Source organism: Rissa tridactyla, chromosome 4, assembly GCF_028500815.1.
Source record: "Rissa tridactyla isolate bRisTri1 chromosome 4, bRisTri1.patW.cur.20221130, whole genome shotgun sequence".
Lineage (NCBI taxonomy): Eukaryota > Metazoa > Chordata > Aves > Charadriiformes > Laridae > Rissa > Rissa tridactyla.
This window is the reverse complement of record NC_071469.1, coordinates 44,020,280-44,044,897: the sequence shown is the minus strand read 5'-3', so window position 1 is coordinate 44,044,897 and position 24,618 is coordinate 44,020,280. Positions and strand designations below refer to the sequence as shown.

At 39.2% G+C, this 24,618-nt stretch overlaps 2 protein-coding genes across 7 annotated transcripts in view; one reads left to right on the top strand and one right to left on the bottom strand.

Moving 5' to 3' along the window:
• The window catches only part of CAPN3 (calpain 3), a 31,977-nt gene extending 30,538 nt beyond the window's left edge, over positions 1-1,439 (top strand). For all 4 annotated transcript variants that reach the window (XM_054199816.1, XM_054199815.1, XM_054199818.1 and 1 more), the window contains one exon: positions 467-1,439. In XM_054199816.1, coding sequence (XP_054055791.1) covers positions 467-493 — 27 coding nt within the window. In that variant the 3' untranslated portion in view covers positions 494-1,439. The remainder of the gene's footprint in view (positions 1-466) is intronic.
• A 1,079-nt stretch (positions 1,440-2,518) lies between these two features.
• ZNF106 (zinc finger protein 106) overlaps positions 2,519-24,618 on the bottom strand; it is a 43,924-nt gene continuing 21,824 nt past the window's right edge. The window contains exons 7-22 of one of the 3 annotated variants that reach the window (XM_054199803.1): positions 24,160-24,229; positions 22,439-22,593; positions 22,284-22,344; positions 21,629-21,970; positions 17,154-17,934; positions 16,702-16,757; positions 16,061-16,206; positions 15,616-15,750; positions 14,595-14,711; positions 13,567-13,758; positions 12,393-12,455; positions 11,039-11,158; positions 10,498-10,569; positions 8,942-9,013; positions 8,155-8,301; positions 2,519-7,104 (exon numbers count right to left, since the gene is read on the bottom strand). In XM_054199803.1, coding sequence (XP_054055778.1) covers positions 7,048-7,104; positions 8,155-8,301; positions 8,942-9,013; positions 10,498-10,569; positions 11,039-11,158; positions 12,393-12,455; positions 13,567-13,758; positions 14,595-14,711; positions 15,616-15,750; positions 16,061-16,206; positions 16,702-16,757; positions 17,154-17,934; positions 21,629-21,970; positions 22,284-22,344; positions 22,439-22,593; positions 24,160-24,229 — 2,586 coding nt within the window. In that variant the 3' untranslated portion in view covers positions 2,519-7,047. Of the gene's footprint in view, positions 7,105-8,154; positions 8,302-8,941; positions 9,014-10,497; positions 10,570-11,038; positions 11,159-12,392; positions 12,456-13,566; positions 13,759-14,594; positions 14,712-15,615; positions 15,751-16,060; positions 16,207-16,317; positions 16,417-16,701; positions 16,758-17,153; positions 17,935-21,628; positions 21,971-22,283; positions 22,345-22,438; positions 22,594-24,159; positions 24,230-24,618 lie in introns of those variants that run through there. The other 2 variants (XM_054199804.1, XM_054199805.1) reach the window with 2 other exon arrangements.

Here is a 24,618-nt window from a genome sequence, read left to right as displayed (position 1 = left end):
GCCTGTACCCATGATCTGCCAGCAACAGCCTCTCTGTAAGACACCAGTTGGTGCTGATAGGCACAGCTGCGGACTCTTCAGACCATCTTTAAAGTGCTTCAAAAAATCTTTTTGTTTTTTCTTATGAGGCAATTTAAATCAAACATACTTTGGTTTAAAGGCATCAACTGATAATGGGATTTAACATAGTTCTTTACCTTTGTATAAATCTTATTAAGAAGACTTAGAAAGTTTCAACTTAAAAGCATGTCTCCTGCTAGGGAGACCACAAAAAAAAACCCCTTCTCTTGCTGCAAGGGAAGGAGGAATAGGAGCAAGAAGCCTCAGACAAAGTTCCCCATTGCCAGTAGGCTTCATACTAAGTATCAGCAAGCAGCTGCCTTCCAGCTGCAGACAGTGGTGTCTCAATACAATTTCTTGGAGGATGCCAACGTCTTTCGTCATTTAATTCTAACTCTTCTTCCAGTGGCTTCAGCTCACAATGTACGCGTAACACCGGAGCCAGTGCCCACCTTCATCAAGAAAATGCTCAAGACATCTGTTTTGAGTAACTAGCTCCATTCATCCCCAAGTGCAAACAAGAGCACTTCCTAATTAAATGCTTCACCTGCTGAGATAAACAGCAAATGGGATGAATCCCTTGGAAAAAGACAACCGTACTTCAGTAGGCAGACTAGTGCGCATATTCTGTAACTACTTTTATAACTTCCTGACATTTTCCTTCAGGCAACAAGGATTAATTTATTGATGACTGAATTAAGCTTTTTATGCGTGGTGAAGACATGGAGCATACATCGTTATTTTGCTTATGCTGACGACTGGAAAAGTATTCCCTCAAGTCAGGCAAAACCGTAACTGTACTTGAACTGTGAAAGTCAGAGGTGTTTACTACCACCTTGTAATTACCCATTAGCTCTTTGTCCTGCTTTTGATACTATCATTTCAGCCTCTTCGTAATGTTGACTGAATATTTCACATGAGATTGTGCTATGTTATGTTAATATTATGCATCCCAGTCAGTTACGTTGTTATAGCCGTGGCTGTGCAAGTTGGTTCTCGGCTATGCTAGAAACGTGGAAGTACAGCAAAACAGACCGCAATACCCAGGCACGGCTTGGTCTAGTACCCCCCTAGTATCTTAGTTACATATTGGACATTTTAAATGTTTCTGCATTCTCTGTAACATTGAGAAAGTCGTTTGCCCTTCGAGACAGAAAACCTCTGTATATACATAGAAATATACATCTCTACACACATGCTTCACCCCACCCGCCCCGATCCTATTTCCTGACAGTATTCTGTATTTCTTTATTGTACGAAGTGACTTGCAGCAGAATCGGACACTATGTTAGCATGACCACTTTGGGAAGATTATTAAAATGTGTAGGTACAATTAGTTCAATTGAACCAAAAATAAAATCAACTGGGTTTTGGCCTAATGTTTAGGGATGTTTTTTGTTTTTATTTTGAAAGAACAGAGGAGGATGAAACACTGAGAATGCTTCTGTCATTCTGAATATACAGCCGCTTTTGGAGTTTATGGCAAGCACGCCATCAGCTTAGTATCTCAAACACTTGCCGGTTTGCTCCTTGAACGCTTTAAAAATAAAAAAGCACTTGAGTGTGGGAGCTCCATCATTACCAGCTTTAAGGATGACAGCTTTTCAGAACTGGTGAATTGCTGATCAATATAAAAATGGAAGGAAAAACAAAATGTGGAAGAGGGGGTGTGAAAAGACCAGACTTCATCAGGAGAACCTTCTACTTAGTTCTGCACTGGTGAGAAGTAACAAAGCAATCCACTACTGTAAAGCAAAATTGTAAAAACAAATCCTAGCATCCACTCAAAGGTATTCTGATAAGTGGCACATTTAACTGAAAGGTCACTATGAAACAGAAAACCTTTGACTATACAGTTCTCAATGTTGTCCGGCATTATAACTTACTCTGAAGGAGTAAGAAAATACTAGAGTTTATGTAAGGAAGACTTATTCTCCTTTAAATTCAACTTTTGTTTTAACCCAAATCAAGCTTTTGAGATGACTGGAACAGTAGGAACCCTGCATTCCAGCCATGTGTTCTCTCCACTAAGCTATTATTTTCCATAGAAAAATATGGCAGAGATGCTCTTGGTTAGGGTGTTCAGAGAAAAACAAAATCTATCAGTCAAAAGATCAAAATCGGGATTTTTGATTGGCAACTCAAAACTGGTCCTTAAGGTTCTGGTGAGGTCTAGAGACCTTCCCTTTGCAACAGGCCATGCAGAAAGGAAGTCAATACATCATCTTGGTGGCACCAGCTGGGTGGACAGTTTCTATTTTCCCTGCCGAATGACTAGGTCTGAGATTCCTGCACATTGGGAGCAAAAACTTGCCCTGCCAGTGCTGGAGCTTCAAAGCGACCTGTCTGGTTTTATCCAGCCCTCTTAAAGGAAAAAAATCCGGAACAAGGTGAAGTTCTACTGAATCCTGTGAAAGAATCATTCCATTCAAAACAAAGAATGAGACTGACAAACCACAACAATATAAAGAACTTTTATTTTTTTTCTTTTTGTGTTTTTTTTTTTCCTTCTTTTTTTCTTCTTTTGCTGTGTAAAGTTTTGTTATTATGCTCACAGCTTTGTACCAAAGTGAAGGAAGAAAACCAAGGTCAATCTGTGCACATGTTCTACACAGCTTAAATTATTAAATATTCAATCATGTTGTTTTATTCCACTTCCATTCTTCAAAAAGACTGTTTAACACTTACAGCAAAATGAAATTAGAGAAGCTGGCAGGCGCATATAACAGAATATATACCTACACAGTTTGCTCTTTACTTTCGCTATGAAATATTTCACAAACAGTAGCTGAAACCGTTTTCTTATCCTTCCTTACATATTCTGCAACTCTGGACAACTTACACTGTTTGAATGATAGTACCACACAAGCCTCAAAACCAAAATTCACCTGTACCTGTGTTTTAATTCAAAAAAAGGGAAAAATATTTTCTCAACACCACACTTTTGTTTCTGGGAACCTAGAGTTTATCAGGAGTTTTTGGTTATCCTTTACCTTGATCTAGCATTATTGTACAGTTTGAAAACGTGCATTAAGAACTGCACTACTTCAAACACACTGCACAGCCAAACTCCTGCTATTTTGCAGGTGTCAGCTCATGCGCTGATAATACATATAAAGTCTGCAATTCACAAGTAAGTGACCCAAGGCAAGCAGAAGCTGGGATATTTAATGCATCTTCGATACCAACGGATGCAGCAGTTTTCCCTCCGTCTCCTCCCACGTACAGAAGCAGCAGCATTAGGCCACAGAGTATTTTGCACTGCCAGTTAGCTGTTGTTTTTCCTTGTGTTTTGAAGGAAAAAAAGGAGCAACGAGTATAGACCAATACACGTGAGGCTACTGGGGCTGGGGAAGGTTAAGTTTTGTGGCGTATGTGAATTTCAAGTGATTGTTTTATGCTACTCACCCTCCTTTTGGAGCTCGGGCGGGCCTTGGTATGCCTATGGCACCCTTTTGAAAAGAATGATATAACTGGTTGCAGTAGCGTCTGGCCCACTCTTTATTAGAAAAGTGTACAGTGTCTCTGAGCACGCACTCTCTGCTGAGGAGGCTCATAGCTTAACAGGCACAATGTCAGTCCTGCTAAGAGGAAAATGGTGACTTGCCCCCCAAAGAGCCTGCCATATGAAGTCAGCCATATAGCAAGACCAGAGCTCATTATTTAACACTGGACTAATAAAATAAACACAGCTAACCCCAAAATAAACCCTCACTCTACGCACTCTTCCACCCACAAGTTCTTACTTGCATAGAAAACAAACTGAAAACAAAAATAGTCCTGAAACAGGCTTCAGATGTGCAGTACTGCTTTTCAAAAATATTAATCCACTGAATTCCACGAACAGCCTGCCTTACAAAGTTATTACACTCTTCGCCCAGAGATATATCAGGAAAAAAACCCGTAAGTTGCAAGACTGGAGAGGATCTCATTAATGGCTAGGAAACCAATACCTTAGTTTGGCATCTCTCTTCTGCAATTGCCTCCGGAAGAAGCGAACAGCCAATAGCAAAAGCTGCACCAAAGTCCAGCTGAACAAGTAGGAAACCTCCCCAACAGGACTCCAGAGAAGCCTTGCGATTTCCACAGCTGCACAACTTCATAGCAAATCCTTTTAAGATATCCTCAGGACAAAACAGCACAGCATTTTATTCTGAACCCCTAGGCAATTTCTAAATTTTCTTTTAACTTATGGAGCAAAATTTTTATAAACACTCGAGCAGCTCTGCTATCTTCCTGCCTCTTATCCATTTTAAGAATCTTACAGTATATCTGGAATTACCTACAAAGTAGAAAAAGACACCACTGCTAAAGCTAAAACTGGATTTCAGAAGCGAAGATTCTTCAGGAGGACTGTTTTCAAGGACAGATAAGAAAATATCACGGACTACACGAGAAGAAAGTCTGCTTCCACCAACTAGAAAAGATAAACCCAACAAGCAATTAGGAATGCAAATACAATGTAATAACTGTGTTTGCTGCAACACCTAGTGGGAAAGATCTTTACACATTCCCAAAATCAGCTGAAAGAACATGAAGAATCACAAGGACAAAGTAACAAAGTCTACTCTTATGCACCATTTTTCAGAATGCTACAATCACTCCACATGCTTGTCCTCAGGACACACATCTCCACACCTTCACTTCAAGCACAGTCAATGAAGGACAGCTTGAGATGTTCGCATTGTTTATGCCACACTTACACTTTTGTGGTTCAAAAAAAAAAAAAAAACCACTCAGAAAAACTCCTGAACATCACTGGATGAACATCATTGGAAATGGTTTAAGTATTACCCAGTATTCTGCTTTCAAGTCATGAAAAAAACCCAGATACTCTCAGAGGCTCTAGGGCAATACGGCCTGCACAGAAAACATTTACACTATTCAGAGATTTCCCTGAACTTGATTCTCTCTTGAATTGCTTCATCCACAGACCACAGAAAGAAAGGGAAAAGAAAAACCAAAACCACAAAAATACACCCCAAAAACCAAAACAAAAACACCCTCAAACTCACCTGGGGGCTGAGCCACATACTGTGTTTTTTTTCCTGTCTACAAACAGCTTAATAAAAAAACCCAAACAAATCACCACAAAAGCATTGGAACCTCAGAGATTCCCATGAGTTTGAAGTAGGATGCTACTGCACCTCATTCCTATTTTACTCCTGTCTCTCACAAAAAAAATCATCAACGTCAAGCAATTACAGAGAAGTTATACTCGTCCGCTAAGACAATACAAAAATAGCGTGCTTCAGAGAAGGCCCTGAAGCTCCTTGATTTGATGGCAGTGGAACATTCATGTGCTTTCCTCAGTCATTTTCTTGGCCGAGAAAGGCTTCTTTAGAGTCAAAGAATGAGGCTATAAAACTTATTTGGCCTATGGTTGGCATACCAAGCCTCAAAGTAGTGGTGAAAGAGATGTCCGGTAAAAACAGTACATTCAATTTGTTTGAAGAGCACTCGATTCATTTATAAGCAGCTCAGTTTTGACACTGGGCTGTTTTTACTTTCTGTTACGGTTTAAGGAAACCTCTGCTTTTTTTATCCTGAGCAGCAAGTTAAGCAAAAGTGAACACAAAGCTCCTTGCTAGATTAGTCTCATTGTTTAAGAGAGCTCTTTGCTAAATGAGTGTTATTAGGGGTGAGAGGATCACAAATGCAAGTAGTACATTTCACTGAACTTAATGGTAAAGTTTTCTGCCCCAAGGGACACCTGCAGAGGAACCCTGACAAGTAGAAAGAGTCTCCCCCCTCTGCACTGGCTTCTCTGTGGTACCTTCCATGCATTAGTAGAAACAAGACTTCTACGTGCAACGTGCATTTTGTATCCTCACCTTCTGCTTGAGAACTTTAGACTTTAAAATCCTTTAAAACCCTGCCCCATTCTTTCCAGTTGAGTCTTTGTGAACCTAATACAGCCCAAGCCAATTAAGCCAGTTCACAACAGAAACAAAACAGTACCTAAGCTGATGCACTTAGGCAGTACCTTTGCATTTCTCTTAGTTTGCTGTGCCACGAAAACACAGGACTGCAAAGCTCAGTCACGAAGATTCCCATTAAAACCAGGAATCCGACTATGGCGTTGTATCAAGATAGCAGTGGTTATGCTGGTATTTAATTAAAACAAAAGCCGACACCACTTACTTCTTTCCTGTACATAAGGACCTGTATTTAAAAAGACTAAGACTGCAAAGCACATCAGTGGAGCCACTGTTGTGGTTGTTTTGCTGCTACTGGCATACCTCTCAAGAAACAACTGCTTTTCTTTAAATAAACAAAATATCTCAGGAGGTATAGTATTTAGGGCAGTATATCACTGTATATATTGTGCCAGTTAGAGCAACTTTTACACAAGGAATAAAAAATAAGTTACAATCAACACTAAAAAAATTCATTTATTCCAGTTCCTCATAAAATACCTTTTTTTTTTATGAAGAAAGTCAAAATGTACATGGGATATTCAGGTTACACTGTTAGAATTTGTGATATTCTGGTTTGCAGAATTTTATTAAAATCAGCTAAAAAAATTGGATGCAACATAAAAACAGACATGTCTTAAGACACTTAACACATTTCAAGCTGAGTTTGCAAACACCAGCGCCTATTGTAATTTAAGTCCTCAACACCCCTCTGGACTTCCCAAAGACTCTCAACTATGGTTCTTAAAAAAAAAAAAAAAAACACAACAAAAAAACAAACCCCAAAACAACAAAAAAGCCCAAGGCAGACAAGAGGAGGGAATATTCTTAGCTGTCAATGAATTAAAAACTTGCAAGAATCTGCCATTTGGGCCAAGTCTTAATTGACCATCCTTATTTCTACAGAGTGCAACACAATCTGCAGTCTCTGTAGCAAGGCATTTCAGCCCCACTCCATTTTTGCATTCCAAGTGGGAAAAGAAAGAGGAAAGACTGGAGTAAGAAACTGATGTTATTTGGAATAATTCTGGCATATAAAATTACTTCCCAATGTGGGAGGTGAAAAGCTTCATGAGTCAATCCTGCTGTCATCCTCAGCATGTCTTTCAATGTGTCCTACAGCATCCTAGAAAAGAACCAGAGAAGTCAGATGTTAATAATCATCGTCCCCAAAAACTTTGCAGAAGATTCTTGACATCTCAGTGAAAGTGACATTCTGGATAATAGACACTTTTTGGCTTAAAGCTTCTAAAACATTTTTTAAAAAAATAATAATAATAAAAAAATCAATGCCAAACTATTAAATCACACATAGAAAGTGTCTCACATCCCACATGATTTAAGGCAAATAAAAACCAGCTTCCTTTCTGACTGGAAGGGCGTATAAACACATGATATCCAAAGCCAGTGCTTAAAGAGAAAATAAGGATTCTACTTCTGTTTCTTAGTTCTCACAGAAACGTCCTTCCATTACGTATTTTGGAAAGCATTCAACAGGAAGGTAGTTTATATTGCCAAGCAGTAAACCGTGGATTTTGCCAATCAGTTTACAGGTAACAGCCCACCTTCCACCCATCCCCCAACCCTTTCCACATCACTTAATCCAACTGGCATCTAACTCTTCTGCTTTCTTAATTTTTTTTTTCCTCATCTGCAGTAACATTTATTCATAAATGTATGCATCATACTTATTTAAATATTGTTAGCAAAACCAATCCTGTGTGAAAACTAAACAGTGTCAACATCCACAACAATGAAGGTGGGTAGTGATGGATAAAAATTAAGAGGATTAAAATCTGTTTTGAGACTGACGTTTGTTCATCTTAAAAATAAATTTTTCCTACAAAAACTTTATACCATCTTGAGTATAATTACCAGAGGTTTCTTTTTGGTTTGTTTTTCTTTTATTTCAAGAATTTTACCATTTCCATGTAATATTTTAGGACCAAACTGTTTTGGATAGACCATATCTCAAGCTATCATATTTAGCTGCACTCTTCATCTGTCACAGGCTGAACCCCGTTAGCCTTGTATGACTGTAACTGTAAGCAGTTAAGCCTGTTAAGACTAGAAGAATTTAACCATTTTAAAGAGAAACAGGATTCAAATCCCACGACTGGGGTTATAGTATATACTTTATACTACCAAATACAACCATGTTAGTTCAACCACGCACCTGCTTGGAACCTTTCCTGGAAGTAAAGAAAGCATCACAGTTCTTCCAACGACATTTTAGGGTCTGAAAATTTGGGTTGGTGTGGTCAGTTAGCAAGTGTTGTTTTAGATGGTCCACAACTCCAAAGATCAGTGAACATCCATGCCACTGGCAGAAAAAACATGGCAGAATAAGCCAGGGAAAAAGAACTTCAGCTAATGCCTTTATTTGTGCAACTTAACAATATTCTACCAAGACTGCTCACATGCATGCCACCTCCTGTCACTTTTTAACCTTCTTATCCCAGTTTCACTCTCAGTGGTCTCTATTCCTTTAATTTCCACTTTAAAGAGATTTTTCCTGCCTCTAGCCAAGCCTAGACCATCAGCAAGAATGGCAGGAAGAAGAGAGGCACTAAGCCTTTAAAAGATTTAAGCTAACCTGAGACAGAGTCATTGGGAATGTAATTAAACTTATTTAGCGGAGTAAATCCGCTTTTGTACATCACTCAGCTGAAGCTTTTGGTTTTAAACAGTTAAATGTCACTTTCTAAAAATTGCCAGGGAAAAAAAAAAATCATTGAAGATGCTACTACTGACGTGCCCCAAAGCATATACATATACTAAAGACCATGAAAAAGGGAACTAGAGATATATATTTACATTTAAAATGTACGTATACAGTTAAAAAATATTATCGAAGTATAAAAACTTAAAGATCAAGCTATCCAAGACTGAGAAGTGACCATCCCCAGAAGATAAGTCTAAAAACTATAACAAAGGAAGGCTGAAATAATTTTGCTCGTTACCCAGCAACGATAATTCTGCATCAGATTAAGCCTCACAGCTCTGACACTGCCATCATAGCATCCAGTGTAGATCTGTAAAAGAAACATTTATGGATAAGCAAGCTAGCAATAATTTTGAAGGAGCCTTCAGTGTAGAGTATATCAGGTGAACGACAATAAGATACCAACATGCAAGGCTTCAAATTTAAAAAACAGGTCTAAGCTAATTCTTTTAAGGTTTGCATTCATAGCTTACAAAAACCTACTAATGAATAAGAAATGTTTCCGTAACGTCTATTGTTCATACTGTCATGTGTGTAGAAGTTCAGAAAACTTTGAAACATGATGCTACTATCCACTAAAGTGGAAAAAAAAAATTTCAGCCTAAATGTTAAGTTGAATACATTTCCAGGACTTAACCAGTTATATGTATATCAAAAAGGGATGCAGAGGAAGGGTGAGGAAGAACATCAAAATTTCAGAAAGAGAAGACTGATGCAGATCCTGAGAAGTCAGGCAAAGTGACATCTTAAAAAACACTTTTGTTAGGCAAATGCTCTATAGACAATCGTCTTTTGGAAAGAAAAGGATGTCAGACACTCGCAATTCCGCAAAGAACATTCCTTATTAAAAAAAGTCCTCACATAATAATGAAAATCTGCAAGCTGAAGATTTCATTTGATACCTTTCTTCAAGTCTTTTTGTCTCTTGGAAATTCATCACTAGGATATAACAGCCAATCTGCTTTGCGTAGAAGACTATACCTTAGTAAGGACTACTACAGAAAATTATAATCTTTCACTCCACACTAAGCTTCCCATTTGAACACTTCTTTGATTTGAGAATGCCCAAAACAGACTATTGCTGGAGGCAGTTCAAGCTTCAGAGCGTAAGCACAAAGCCTGAATGCACTTTGCTCTCCAGCTCGCTCAAACGAGCAGTGAAGCTTGGGCAGCATGTATTACAATTAGTAGGAGATCAGTTCTGTTACACTTGTTTCTATATTACAGACATCACTATACATCTGTACCTCTTATTTTACAACCTGAAAGAAAGTTTGCATACAAATTCCTACACGTGCAGACAAAAAAGTGTTTTTAATGACTATTTTACAAAAATGATTCTGAAACCTATCCTGCAGAGCAGATCTGTGAAGAAATCTGTGCACCTAAATCAACTGCACACCTTTGTTGAGATTCTATCAAAGGTTGCTAGAGAAAAACTTCACGCACAGTCTAGTATCTGCGTGACTGTCTTGAGTAAAATTCAAACTGGATTTATACTTGAAAAGAGGGAGTATTTTACTATTTCTAGACTCTTCATTGCAATCATCACTGTAAATAAAACTATTGTTTTAGGACTACAATAAAGCTAAAAGGTAATTTTGCCCCAGACAATAATATTACATAAATACAAAGCTGTTACAGCAACTTGATGTTTTTGGCTGACATTTCCAAGTTCCTCTGTCTTAGTCAGTCAGCAGGCCGATTTCATTATCTGAAAAATTTAAACTATCTTGTACGTGCTTGTGGAAATTACAACCTTCTCTTTGAGACCAGTGAAAAGAAGGAAGTTACCATGCTCTTATGGATGGTCATACACATGATCATATCTGTGTGGCCTCCGTAGACTTGCAAGCGGTCGTGTGACTTGAAAGAAAGAGAAAAAGACAGACGTTTAATAGCATGGCAGTTAATAGTCATTTTTCACAGACATGCAAATGACAATGCTTCCAAGAGCAGTTTCCTGGGTAGCAACTAAACTCCCCTGGTAGACTCCAAACTTCATAGCTACCATGAAGGCTCACTTTTGCTTACATTACTTCTGTGAGTCTTTCTGTCCAACTAAGCACTTCCTCTTCCAAGGAGACAAAACTAACATTTCCCCACTTTTCTGAGCTGTCATTATCTTAGGATAACCCAGGTTCTGAAAACACATTTGAGGTTACGTTCTTTAAAACCCACGTATTTTGGCTGGTGAGACAACTATATATTCTGAGTGACAGCAGAGAGAGATGGGCCAGAGACCAGTAAGCACAAAGATGACTTCTATTGGACTTCAAAATCATTAATTAACACATATTAGGTAAAAGTCAGTAGTAACCATCTAATTTCTTACCTGTAGTTCATAAACACGAACAAACTTATCCAGACATGCTGTCACCATCACTTTCCCAAGAATGTTCACAACTGTGACTGCATGGTTATGGCCTTTATAGATCCGTACAAGCTCTCCAGTCTGCGTCAAGAAAAAGCAAAGGCAAAGAGGTCTTTGGGTTTTTTTTGTTGTTGGTGGTTTGTTTTTTTTTTTAAACAACAAAACAGTTTTATCTAACCTAGATAGGGTAGCTAGCTTCAATGCTCACAACTCAAAAAATGAAAACACGCTTTATTAGACTTCCATTTCCTATGAAGGCACTAGATTACCATCAAATACTACCTCTCCTATGAGGAAAGGCTGAGAGAGTTGAGGTTGTTCAGTCTGGAGAAAAGAAGGCTCCGAGGAGACCTTATAGTGGCCTACCAGTATCTTAAGGGGGCCTACAAGAAAGCTGGTGAGGGACTTTTTAGGATGTCGGGTAATGGCAGGACTAAAGGGAATGGATTAAAACTAGAAATGGGTCGATTCAGACTGGACGTTAGGAAGAAGTTCTTCACCATGAGGGTAGTGAAACACTGGAACAGGTTGCCCAGAGAGGTGGTGGAAGCCCGATCCCTGGAAGTTTTTAAGGCCAGGCTGGATGGGGCTCTGAGCAACCTGATCGAGTGGGAGGTGTCCCTGCCTATGGCAGGGGGGTTGGAACTAGATGATCTTTAAGGTCCCTTCCAACCCTAACAATTCTATGATTCTATCCTTTTCTTTACCCATGTTAACATAGAGCCATTCCAGTAGAATAGAAATACAGATCACTATGAAAAGTGTCTACTTCTCCTCTTTCCATCATTAGTTACATGTGCCCCCCAATCCTGCTATTAGTACTGCACTATTACTACTAGCAGTATTTTATGTAGCCACAAGGATCGGTGGCAGGGCTAGAGAAAAAGCATTCACAACAGTATAACAGCTTTTGAACTAGCTGGTTTGGAATGCTGTTTGTGTTCCTCAAGTTTTTTCTGTAATAAAGAAATCTTCCCCCACCAGAATATCTCACATGGCTTTCCTCTGAACCCTTTCCACATTATCAGCACATTTACAGTAATATTTGCAAAAGCAAGATCCCCAGATAAAAAGGCACTGCATACCATATTAAAAGAGTCAGCATGTTTATGTTTCCCAAGGTATTTAATCCCCTGCATCCCTCCTTAGTTAGCTATAATGCATAGTCACGTTAACAAAATCATATGAATTCCTTTTCTGGAAGCTATTCTGCCCAACCAGCCAGTGAAAAATTCTGGAAAAACTGACTTTATAGTAAAGGAATTCACTGCCATAACAGTAAAAGTCATTCCAACTTTATATATATGAGACTTACATGAATGTTGTGGGCATGGACCGACTGATCACTGGAGCCACTGAATACCAGATCATTTACAACCTTACCAAAAAAAAAAAAAATCAAAAAGAAAACACCAAAGAACAGTTTTATTTTTGTAACAGACACAGAAATGGGTAAGCAAAACATTAAGACACTGTTGTGTTTAAAGTTGTACTGTAATATTTCCTAAATTTGACAGTCTTAAAATCAATAGAGAGTATGAAAAAAAAGCACGCACTGAGTTCTTTACATAAGAGCTAGAAAATGTACTATGCTATCCTAATGTTGACTTTTGACGCTTCACAATTGCCATTAGAAGCTGTTAACTTGCAGCCCACCAGGCTAACTCATCCTACCTACAGACTATTCTCAGGGACAGCTCAGCAGCAGCTCAGCGACCATGCAAATTGAAGGCAGAATGCTGCTCTGCACATGCACAGCAAAGCCCACTGTTTCCTGGAAACATTAGATGTACTGTGCACTTATATTCTGGTCACGTGAGAAAGATGGTGCTCCTGATAAGTCCTAATCTAGAAAGGAAGCTCAACAGATACATCATGGATCAAGAAGGGGCCACAGTATGCTGCCACACAAACAGGACTAGGATAGCCAACAGAGCAAAAAAGGCTGTGCCACTGCACCATAAGATCTAAAGCGACAATTTATGGAATTCACCCCCTATCTGTTACATGATAGTGGTCACAGCAAAGCAGTCAGGCAAGCATATGTTCCACCTTGTAATCTCAGGACCCAGAAACCTCTAAATAAGTGATAGTGATTCTTCTATTAAAAAAAGAATACTTCTCTAGAGTTACATTTTTTCCAGTTTCCTCTGAGATTTGTACAATGTGGGTATACGAACGTTAGCTTCATCTTTTCCCCAACTTTCCCTCTGTTGGCAAACTCACATTTCAAGATTCCCTGAATCTTCTAACAACATGAAATAAACATGCTTCCTACATAACACACCCACAACAGTTTTGCTGGGAACATGGGATATGTCAGCCAGTCAGAGACAATTTTCCTACCAAATTACTCAGTTTTTATCCTTTAAAGTAGAGAAATCCTCTGTTTCCTACCACAATCTGCTCACTATTAGATGAGGAAGAAGAAGAAAAAATGCACCATTTTAAGTATTCTTTGTCAAAAACGTATTTTCAGAGACACTTGCCTTCATGCAGAGTATAGTCTTGCTGTGACCTTCCAGGGTTCTGAGAAGCAGCCCGTTCCGCGCATCTCGCACGCTGATGGTGCAGTCATAGGAGCCCACTACCAATAACTTGCGTGCTCCTTCCTGAGCTGTAGCTAGACAGCTCACTGCTCTAGGGCCATGGCATTCAAAGGTATCAACCTGCTTGTTGTTCTGTTGGGGGAAGAAAAAGTGGTTTTTAAGAATTAAAACTTTGCTATGACACTGACTAGACCACCAACTCCTTTTTGTGTTGTTATAGGATCTGATTTCAGTTTAGTAACATGCCATTCGAGTAGCGGTAAGAGTTGAATCTTAACAACTAAGTTTCCAAATCAAGGAAATAACTCTTTATGTTGGGATTTGATTCTCTTTTTTTTTAAATTTTAAAAAATATTTCATTATTTAGCAAAGGTCCAGTAAATCCTCCGAGTTAGAAAAATGAGAGGAAATAGTGTTATGAGAAAAATGCAAAACAGAGTAAATTTGTAAGGATAAATTTGAGAAATTAGTCTAGGATCCATGAAAAGAATAATCAGAAAAATAATTTCTTTAAATCATGATTTTTATTCACTTTTAAATATCACGGGAACTGCTGATTAAGCCTCTTTGCCAGAAAACAGTGTGAATGAGTCTCTTCTATAACTGCAAATGAAGCAAGCAAAACCAGCAACACATTAAAATCTCTCCCATTATTTTGATAGGCAAGAAAGGAGGATTCACGAACAATCAACTGTGTCAAAAAACTCACACGCATGACTGATAGGTCAGGTGGAACCTTAAGGAAAAAGGTGACAACAATACAGCAATTAAGAGAAAGGTAACCGGAGGGAAGGGGAGATGGGACAGCTTCATGCACTAACCAAAAGGGGCCACCAGTGACCATTTATACCAAAATACTTAAATTACAAATACACTTGCTACTCAAGAGAAAGAATAGAAAGAAACACAAAGTGGAGAGAAAGAGCATCACAACAGGCTTTTAGGTGCCAATATTTAAACAAACTAACCTTTATGCTGAAAGTAACCACAGTGCCATTTGCAAGGCCTGCATAAAGGATCCGCCATCTGCTGTGTAAACAGAGCACTCGATCTTCCAATTTAAACTGTACCATGCATTCTCTGGTCTGGCAACAAAAGGAAGTATTTAAAGATTTTCATTAACTGAAAACAATTTAGGGAAAAAAGCCTGAAGTGAATGATGATTTCTACCTACAACTTGCATTTTTCAAACCAACAGAGCTGGAGAAAAACATCTGAAAGTCTGGTGTCACATGGCAGTTTGACACTGGTTTTAATCAGCTCCCTCCCATCTTTGAGACTTGACTGTATTTCAGCAACCAGTCATAACCCTAAAAGCTTTATTCTTGCCACAACCTCTAATGTATACAGACGTTTAGACTACAGACTATATATATCTATAGATATGAAAACCACCCTGTTACATGCTTGAGTTTGAGGAATCCCCATGAAGTTCCCCAAAGGGAAGTGCCATGAATCCTCAGCCTGAGTCAAAAACCTCTAGTACTTTGCCCCTTGAAGCAGGTATTTGCTTTCTAGTCCACCAAGCCACAGATTAGACAAGCCTTCCTATCATTTATCCTTAGAAGTCCAGCTTCAGGAAGTCTCAGTCTGCTCTTCCATCTGCCCTCAGAATAATACCTGCTCCTCTATAGCTGCTCCACAAAGAGAGCAGTGCCTTCCATAAGCAACGTAGTTACAAATACAGCAAGACAAATAGAATGCTCATGGCCAGACAAGCATCCTGCACTTTGGTGTTCCCAACATTCAGTATCCTGTCATGCTGTTCTGGCAAAAACTCTGCTGACAAGCTAGTCAAAAGATTAGGGTAGTAAATCACTTCATGGTTTGCCATTTGGTTGGGTTTTTTTTCCTGTTCTACTCTAATGATGTATAAAGTGGGGCTCATGTCCAGCTTATATGGGTTTAAAAGGCTTTTTAAATTTATATTTGCAAAGAAACACTCCCATAAAAAATGAGTACATGTTAACCAACACAGAGTTTGAGTACCTTGATATTGTAACAGTTGATAGTGTGGTCGCTTGAGCCAGTGTAGAGTGCAGCATTCTTCCCATTTGTCTGAGTGACCAGGAGGCAGTTCACTTTTGAGGTATGTCCTTCAAAGATGGCCACACACTTCCTGCTCTAAAAAGGAAAGCACAGGGTCTGTCAACATAAAGGCCCATAATGTCAGGCACAGAATCCGAGAGACAAAGTCAGGTAGGACAGCTAAAAAAAGTAGGGCACATGCAGCAGTCTATCTCCCCCTACCCGTCTTGTAGGGAGAACGGGTTGGGGAGGGGGAGAAGAGAGGTTTGAAGGAAAGAATAGAAGAAAAAAATTAAGCTCTTGAAAAAGTAGCTGCTCCCTTAACTACATAGCAAGGCTTCACAAAAACACAACTGCAACCTCATGACTACAATTAATGTAACAACATTCCCACAACCTTACTTACAACCAGATTGTAGGCACAAACAGTTTTGTCTGCTGAGCAGGTATACAACAAATTCCCAAAAATCTGAATAGCATTCACTGCAGCTAGGTGTCCCTCAAAGTTTCCCTCTGTAGGTTCTTCATCCTCACCTGGCTCCGAAGACACTTCTGTAGGACAGAGACACAGGTACTTTGATTATGTGAACACACTCAAGCAAACACGCTACTGTTGTTTGTATCACCAAACAGCAGAACTATTTTGTGAGCTCAGCACCTTAAAGTCAGATTTCATTGTAGGTCCCAGCTGGAGCCTGTACGTGGCAGAAGGCAATACAAAATGCCAGAAAGACCTTTATACGATGTTAAGTCCAGAAAGATCTTTAAAATAGAAAAAGGATTGTATTATTGTTTGTCCTACAACTCTACGGAGACTGTAGGGCGTAAGTGTTCGTGTGGGAGGGGGCAGGAGGATGTGGAGGGTTCAAGGCACAAAGCATTCAATGAGGGATGACGTAAGTGAATATGCATCACTTCCCACTTCAGTTTTCAGTGCAGGTTTTTACCTTGCAGGGCAAAATTCCCCTCTGGAAGCAGTCTAATCGAGACTTACAAGTCCTGCAAGATACTATACACAAAGTATCAGAAGAAAAGCTTAAAAGATACCTGATGAGTTCTTTGATCCTCTTAGCGATGATATGGAAGTCTGCGTCTCAGCCATCCTGTAACACAGAAATAAAGAGTAGTGAGACTATACTTTGCATGTTCATTTTCAGACAAAATACTGGTGTAAGTAATACTCCAGAATACAAGACTCAGCACTTAGTAGAAAATAGGCTGTAACAGATAAGCTCAAAAACAAACTTTCCTTGGAGGGCAGCCTTGTTCTTGCTTTAGAGAAATTAGTAGGCAATAAGACACATTCAGTTGCTGGACCAAAAAGGCAAATTCAATTTTTATTTTCCCCTCTCATTTCACTCCTGAATGAAATTAAAAGTTACTCATGTTGTAAGACTTTCTGAATAGAAAAAAAAAAGAAAAAAAAAGAAAGAGAGAGGCCTAGGCCTCTCATGAATATTGTTTAATGCTTTTACTTTAGAGAGCTACAATAATCTCACCTTGTTTTCCCATCATTCCTATAATTTGTGCCAATCTCACTGGTAGAGCTCACTTCATCATAACCAGAGCAAGATGCCTCTAGAACTGCTTGATCCACAGAGCTGCATGAATCTCTCTTTGATGGACTGTCTGGTTTCTCGTCTCCCGACTCTGATGAACCAATGTCAACAACCTCACACTGGGGCGCTGGAACTTCCACTAGTTCCAGAGAAGCATCACTGTCATTCTCATCTTTGTTTCTTGTTGTTTGAGCAGTAGCTCCATTCTCCTGTCTTGGAGGAGTGGATGTAGTAACTTTTTCTCCTTTAGGAACCTTTCCACCCTTGACTTTCCGGACAGGCTTACAGTCAATTATATCCTGTTCTGTGTCACTGTTCTCTGGCACGTGGGCTGCCCTCAGAGTCTTCTTCTTCCTTAACTTTCTCCTCCTCCTGTTTCCTTTTTCTGCTGGGACTACAGTGGTTACCGTCCGTTGCTCAGATGGTTCTGCTGACAATTTGGGGGTTTTATCCATTGGCATTTCTAGAAGGACTGAATGCTTCGGAAGAGAGGTGCTACACTGATCCAGTAAAAAGCTTTCAGTCACTGTATCATTTGCATCTCTCTTGCTGAAGACAGACAGTGAATGAGGAGAAAGGTTCTCAGGAAGTCCACCCTTTCCCCCGTCTGCAACAGGCTTGTGAACATCTTGATTAGTGCGGTGGAAACAAGCTGCCAGCTCTGATAGGGATATGGTTGCAGAGACAACTGGATACACTGGAGTTTTCTGGTTGGTCTCTTCTGAAGAAAAGAGACTAGTGTTACACTCAATCTGTACAGCAATAAATATTTACGCAAAATTGCTTTCCCTGCATTTTTTTGTTTATACTTAATTGTGCATATAAAGTACACATACATACACGTTGAAAGCTATGTGCACATGCAGATCTGCTATTTCAGTCAGCTATGCAGCCTTTAAAAAACATAGCCGGGGAATAAAATGTTTACCTGTGTACTCAGAAGCAAAGGAATAGGGCACACCATTAAAATTCCTGGCTGACTTTATGACATTAAAGTTCTCACAAACAACCTTTTGTGAGTCCTACATCGTCAGCTTAAGATGCCACCAGCCTTCACAGTGTGCTCCCTTACCAGCTGTCACCATTATTGTAGGATTGGTATTAAGCAATGCATGCCTAATACATCTCAGCTGCTAAGTGACACAGTTTGAAGACCCTGCACTTAACCCACCTGTGTTAGTTACTTCTACCAAGTTACTTGGACCTAACTCAAAGTAGATGAGTCCTGCACAACCCATTCTGCAGCATTGTACCTTCTGCCCTAGGAATGGCAGCACTGTAAGCCATCAGGGTAAGTTTTTTAGTTCATCCGTGGTAGATTAAGTGATGAGGCAAACACACTCTCCCTGTCATTTTAATTTGAAGCTAATATGAACAAATTAAGCCAATCTCTCAACGGAGACAGGCTAAGAGCATAGGCAGCATCTCACAGCCGTGTTTCCCACACCCTAAAATTCCCCAGTTGCATTTGCAATAACTATAATCCAGAACAGGATGTTTCAAGTTCACTGCATTTATTGGGTGGGATCCCTCAACACAAATGGGAAGCTGGATGTATTTGAAACACTTCCCTGCTTCAGTCTCTTCAAAACCAGCAATGCTTAGACAAAGCTGTTGGACAGTACAAGTTTGATGCTTCAGAATTAAGCATCCACCGTACTAGATCCACTAGTACCAGGTAGCCAGCTGGTACCACTAGAGCCAGATTAAATGTGAACATCTCACCCCACACCTTCCTCAGGTGGAAAGTTCCAAGATAAAATTAGAACCATGCTGACAGTGTAGGGTATATCATATTTAAAGTAAATGAATGGAAAGCTGTTTTTCCCCCTAACCCATAACTGTCATACACAGCTACATACACAGTGCATACACAGAGGGTTAGAAAACCCTCTATGCAGAGGAAACGAATGCTTAGATGAGGTTTAAACAATTACTGTGTTGAATTGTATGAGGGAGAAGGAACACAAACCCTTAAATTATGAATACACCTCTAACATCACACGTCCCTCATTTCCCACAGGAAGGGGGAAGGAAACAACGGGGTCACTTAAAACAGGAAAACAACAGTAAGGGGCAACTTAAATTGAAATTTCTAAAACCAAAAGTTACTAATTCTCAGGCCTTGGAGTACTACAGATGTTATAAAAGGAATCATGGAATCACCATGGTAGTGCAAGAAACAGAATCTCAGTTCCGCGGGTGGAAGAGATGCTGTTAGTTAGGGGAAACCAAATGCAGTCAGCTCCTTCAAAGCAAGGCTGAGCTGACCTCCTCGGGAAGCTGACAAGCCTTTCCCCATGTTCAATCCCCAGAAAGCAGATAGGCTGCCCTCAGAGAGAATGCCTCTCCCCCAAATTACAGAATTCACCTGACGGTAAATGCTTATTTTGACCACAAATGACCAAATTCATTTGATGGTAGACACTCATTTTAAATGTAGCACGTATAGAAATTGATCATTATGAAAACCACATTAGTTTGACAAACAAACATCAGAAGAACATTCTTGCTTTTAGTATGTCAAAAATAAGTTTGTAGGAAACTGAAAAATATGCTAGTGTGATGATAACATTTTAATGCAATTATTTAAGTGAGAAATACAGTTATAGATTGAATGTTCATCTTTATGAGAGAAAACTAAAAAAGCTCCTCAGCTTCTGTCATGCCTGCACAGACATCAATAAAGTCTGAAGATTCTGTAAGCTATGCCACTGCAGCTAGTTATCACTAAATCTTTATTCTGAATTATCCAACTCTAACATTAAAGAAAAATGACAAATGACACCTCTCTTCATTGATGTTTGAACGTAACAGAATGGCCAATACAAATGGGAAAGAGAGGGAAAGGTAGTGGCTTCCTACAAGCTAAGTCTTAACAATGCAAACAAACACAAAAGTTCATTCCTCAAACACCATTCCCCCGAGTTTACTTTAGTGTACACCCCTAGAGCTTCATAATCCTTGTCAAATCCTCCAAAGAGAGATGAAGTAAAATTCACACTACTACATTACTGTAACGTAACACAGTGGAATACAGGAAAAGCAATGGTGACTAAAAAAAGCACAAAAAGCGCTATTTATACAGAATTCTACATCTGAAGCAAACTGCAAAAAGGTAAAAAAACCCTTCAAATTCTTGTATTTACAGGTCTAAGCTTCAATTCAGCCAACAATTCCCTTGTGCTTGAGAAAAAAAACACGCTTATGGAAGTAGGACAGCATGGCTTTTTCCAATAGTATTTTCCACTTCAGTTGAAGGAAAAAAAATTGTCTATAAAATTGGCTATATTTACCTTTAACAAGGATCTTACTTATGAACCTTTACCTCAAATTATCTAAGTTAAGGGTTTGGGTAAATGACAATTATGGCAGACAAACAACTGTCATTAGAATCACCCTGCGTGACTTCCCAGGCTCTTAGGAAAGTAAAGGATAATTGAGCTTGTAATCTTCAGTTAGTACCTTCAGTCACAGTAGCAATTCGTAGTGGAAAGTACCAAAAGCATTTAAGCCTTTGACCACAGAACATGAGTTTTAGGGGTTTCAAACTGTCTAAATAGTTAGCAGTTTCAGCTACGACCATAAAGATCTCATTTTTCTGAAGCAGTAGCTCTCACATCAGTAGTTCGGTTAATTCATCATTTTCTCCTCCAGACAAAAGTGAACATACACCTTCATTGGCAACCCTCCCCTACTCACCCCCCTCGCATTAGTGAACAGTGCCAAACGTCCTTCTTACAGTAAATTGTTTACTGAAATCACAAATAAGATCGCACAAACTTTGAATGAGGTTATTAAATCTAACTAACATCTCCAGACCAGTGGGATTTGGAGAGATGGAGAGGGGGAGAAGATGGATTGTTATTTTTAATATCAGAAATTATACTCTTTGTGCTTATCCAGCAGGTCCCAAAAGGAACACAGAACACTCTTAGTGTAGTTGGTCATAATCTTTTTTAAAAGATCTTCAGGCATGCATTTTTCCTTTGCCGGTAGATTTTCATCTGCCAATGCCCATTTAATGATGCAGAGTAAACAAAAATTACAGGGCAGGTTTTAAGGTTCATTTTTTTTTTTCCTTTATTAACTAAATTATTCTGAGACAATGTAATCTGCAAATTCATATTTGTTCTATTTTTAAAGTAAAACAGAAACCTGTAGGTGCAGATAACTACAATTTGCACGTGCTCAACAATTTCAAAAACATGGAATCCTTTTGGATGTGTCGTAAAGAAAGTCCCAGTTTCTAAGATTATTAAGTTGACAAAGTCCTACACCAGTTGATGGGAGCTTGCCTCTGCACAACAGGCTGCAGGTCTGAGACCCAACTTACATTCTTCCAGGAAAAAAAAAAAAAAAAAAAAATCCTTATTTTCTTAAAGCTAGTTCTTTTAAAGAGAAGCCACACATACCATCCTTCTGCTCCACCTCTTCTGCTCGTGAAGCACATGGAGAACTCTGGAGCGCAGAATTCACATTTTCTTCTGAGCCTTTTGGAGACACAGGTTCTCGTTTAACTTGCACTGAGGTGTCAGGAGGAACAGTAGGTGTGATGCCAGAAGACTGGAATGGTGACAGTGTATTTACATGAACAGAAGCTCCCATTGGAGGTACAGAAGAAGATAAAGTGTCCAAAAGGGGCAGGAAGGAGCCTGCAGGAACTAAGTCAGCTGCCATCCGAGATTTGCTGTTTCTTCTCTCACTTAAGACACTGCAGGAAAGTTGCTCTGACAGATCAGAGGGTTCATACGTTTCTAATGGCAGAAGAGGAGAGAAAAAAAAATACAGAACAAAAATGTTCACATTTTACAATAAAATTTAATGGTGCCGAGAGCTTGTTTCTTGTGGACACAGAGACAAGGAAGAGAAAAACCGGTAAAAAAGCCACTAGATAGCACTAGCAAAGAAGACAGATCATACTTGAATAAAGACTTCAATATTGAAAGCCTACAATTTTATTGCACATTTTAAACAAGTGAATTCAAGTTAAATGCTGTTTTTACAAGATTCTGAGTTCAAAGAATAAGAGTCGTCATTCCACTGTTGTTGTTTTATGGTATCTCATACCTTGTAGTCCCTGCAAAATCTGGATTCTCTGACTTCTCAGTGTACTCATTTCCATGGTTATCTGCAAAACAGTTATGGTTTAAATCAGTCCTACTTAAGGCAGTTCTTCAGGCTGCTAACTTCTAGTTTGGACAGTCTCAAAAGCCCACTGTTACCTGTTGCTTTAACACAAGGAAGCGTTGAACCTCAACATACGCAGCCTGCAGGGCAGCCCTGGCCTGCAAGAGACTGCTGTCCACACTATGCAGGGACTTGCTTAACTCTTCTTCCCTCAGTGAAATAGCCAACAACTGGTCTACCTGAGAATGTTCTGAAAAAGAAACAAAATGAAGAGTGTAACTGTACTTGACAGTTAATAAATTACACGTGATATCGAAATAAATACTACTACCTCAGAATGTAAAAATAACATAAATTATGTCAAGCATCAAGAGTCATAAAAGAAGCTGAAAAGGAATATCTACGCACAGGAATAGTCACACCTACATGACAGAAGAGCAAAGTCAAGTATTCCCTTTTTACAGGATCTCAGCCTTGACTCTAGCAGCTTTTTTTTCCATCATAGCTTTGCCAGTACTCTTCCACAAAGAACTTTTATTGAAGTATGTGTACATAAAGTACAAACACATACTTTCCATTAATGTAATCAAAAAGGCAAAGGCAAGTTTAAGGTAAACAAGATTTAAATTATTCAGCTAATCCAGAGGCCAAGGAAAAGCAGCTTAAGAGAAAAATTCCAATGATAAAAAAATCATTTACTATCCAGGATGATTTTGGGCTGTGAGACTCATGTTTGCAGTCTCTTGAGAAAGAGCCTCTGAGCACTCTACTCAGGAAAAGATCCACCTATACTCCTTTCTAAAGTCCTCTGGCATTACAGATAGATTCTCCAGGCAAATTAAGTTTCAGTTTGAGCACTTAGGTTCATTCAGTTTGTATTTTCCTCTAGTAGTTTTACTACAATAATGATGACGCTGAAGCAAAGTAATGGGAAGGAGAGATTTTACCAGTCAAATGTGCCATTATTCTCCATAAGAGGCACTAGTCATTGAAGACAGACTCTGATAAAAAACCCACCTTTTCAACTAGTGAAATATTAGTCCCCACAAGAAGATACATATTAATTGCCCTGCATTCCAAACAACCCTCAATATAAATAAAGAATTTTAAAAAGATAAATGGAACATTTGAAAGTTATCTTCTGGACCCCAAATACATCATTATAGTGATGTAATGATTTAGTTCCCAATGAAAACATTCTCCCTAAAATACGGATGGTTAATTTTGATTTGCGGTGATGTGGATGTGTTAGGCGTGTTTGAAAAAGACCTGTCTAATGCTTCTGTCAGGAGCAGGAAGGAGTGAAGCATTCCACATTCATTTCCATTAAGGACAGAGAAGGAGGAGTCAAAAAATAAAAAGCATTGCTGGAGATGTCAAAAACAGAACACAGCCCAAGCTACGCAGACTACAAGTTTTCCAGTAATACCAGACAGTAGTAGAAAGGGAAAGCTGCATGGCTGAATTAGAAGGTAGCGATGGGTGCTTCTCCCTTCAGAACTTCATACGAACAGGCAACAAACCTCTCTTCCCCGAGCAGGGGAAAGCAAAGGCCCCACCCATGCAACTGGGATCATGAACTGCAGGCAGAAAGAAGGCACAAAGTCTTCTCTTCGAAATAACTCTGACAAATTAAGATGTGACTCTCCAGAGAGGAATCTGTTGCAGACCTGAAAGCAGTCCACCCCATGACCTTCAGTAAGAGTCCAACAGGCACCAAAGTAACATTAAGGACCTACCATTTTAGCCAAGTCAAAACACTAGTAGGTATTTATAACTGCTATACCAGATGCACGTATATATGATACTCACTCACCTTTTTTGCCTTTGATTTTTCTTCTCTTATTCTTTCTTTCTAGACTAGGGATTTCAGGAGAAGATCCCTCCTGCAAGTAAAATCATTTATTAACAAAAGTTACAAGAGCAATTTTGCCTAAATCAAAAAGTCAAACATCCACTGTCTTTTCAAGCATTACTTCTACCCACAGAGAAGAATATTCAAATAATTTTGCACATTCTTGTATAACTCATCCTTCCCTCTTCCCTTAAAAGAGGGAGGGCCACAAAGCGAGTGCCATGTTTTCGTCTCAAGTAGGAAGAAATACTAAACAAGCTGACAATCTTCAACTTGCTCAGATGTTCAAGACCACACTTGAGTCAGATTTCTGCTCTACAGTTTTAGTTGAAGGTCTAGAGGATTAAATCAACGAGGAATTAAAACTATCACTTTCTGCATATAACAAAACCATTCTGAGGACTTTGATGAGAAGCATAT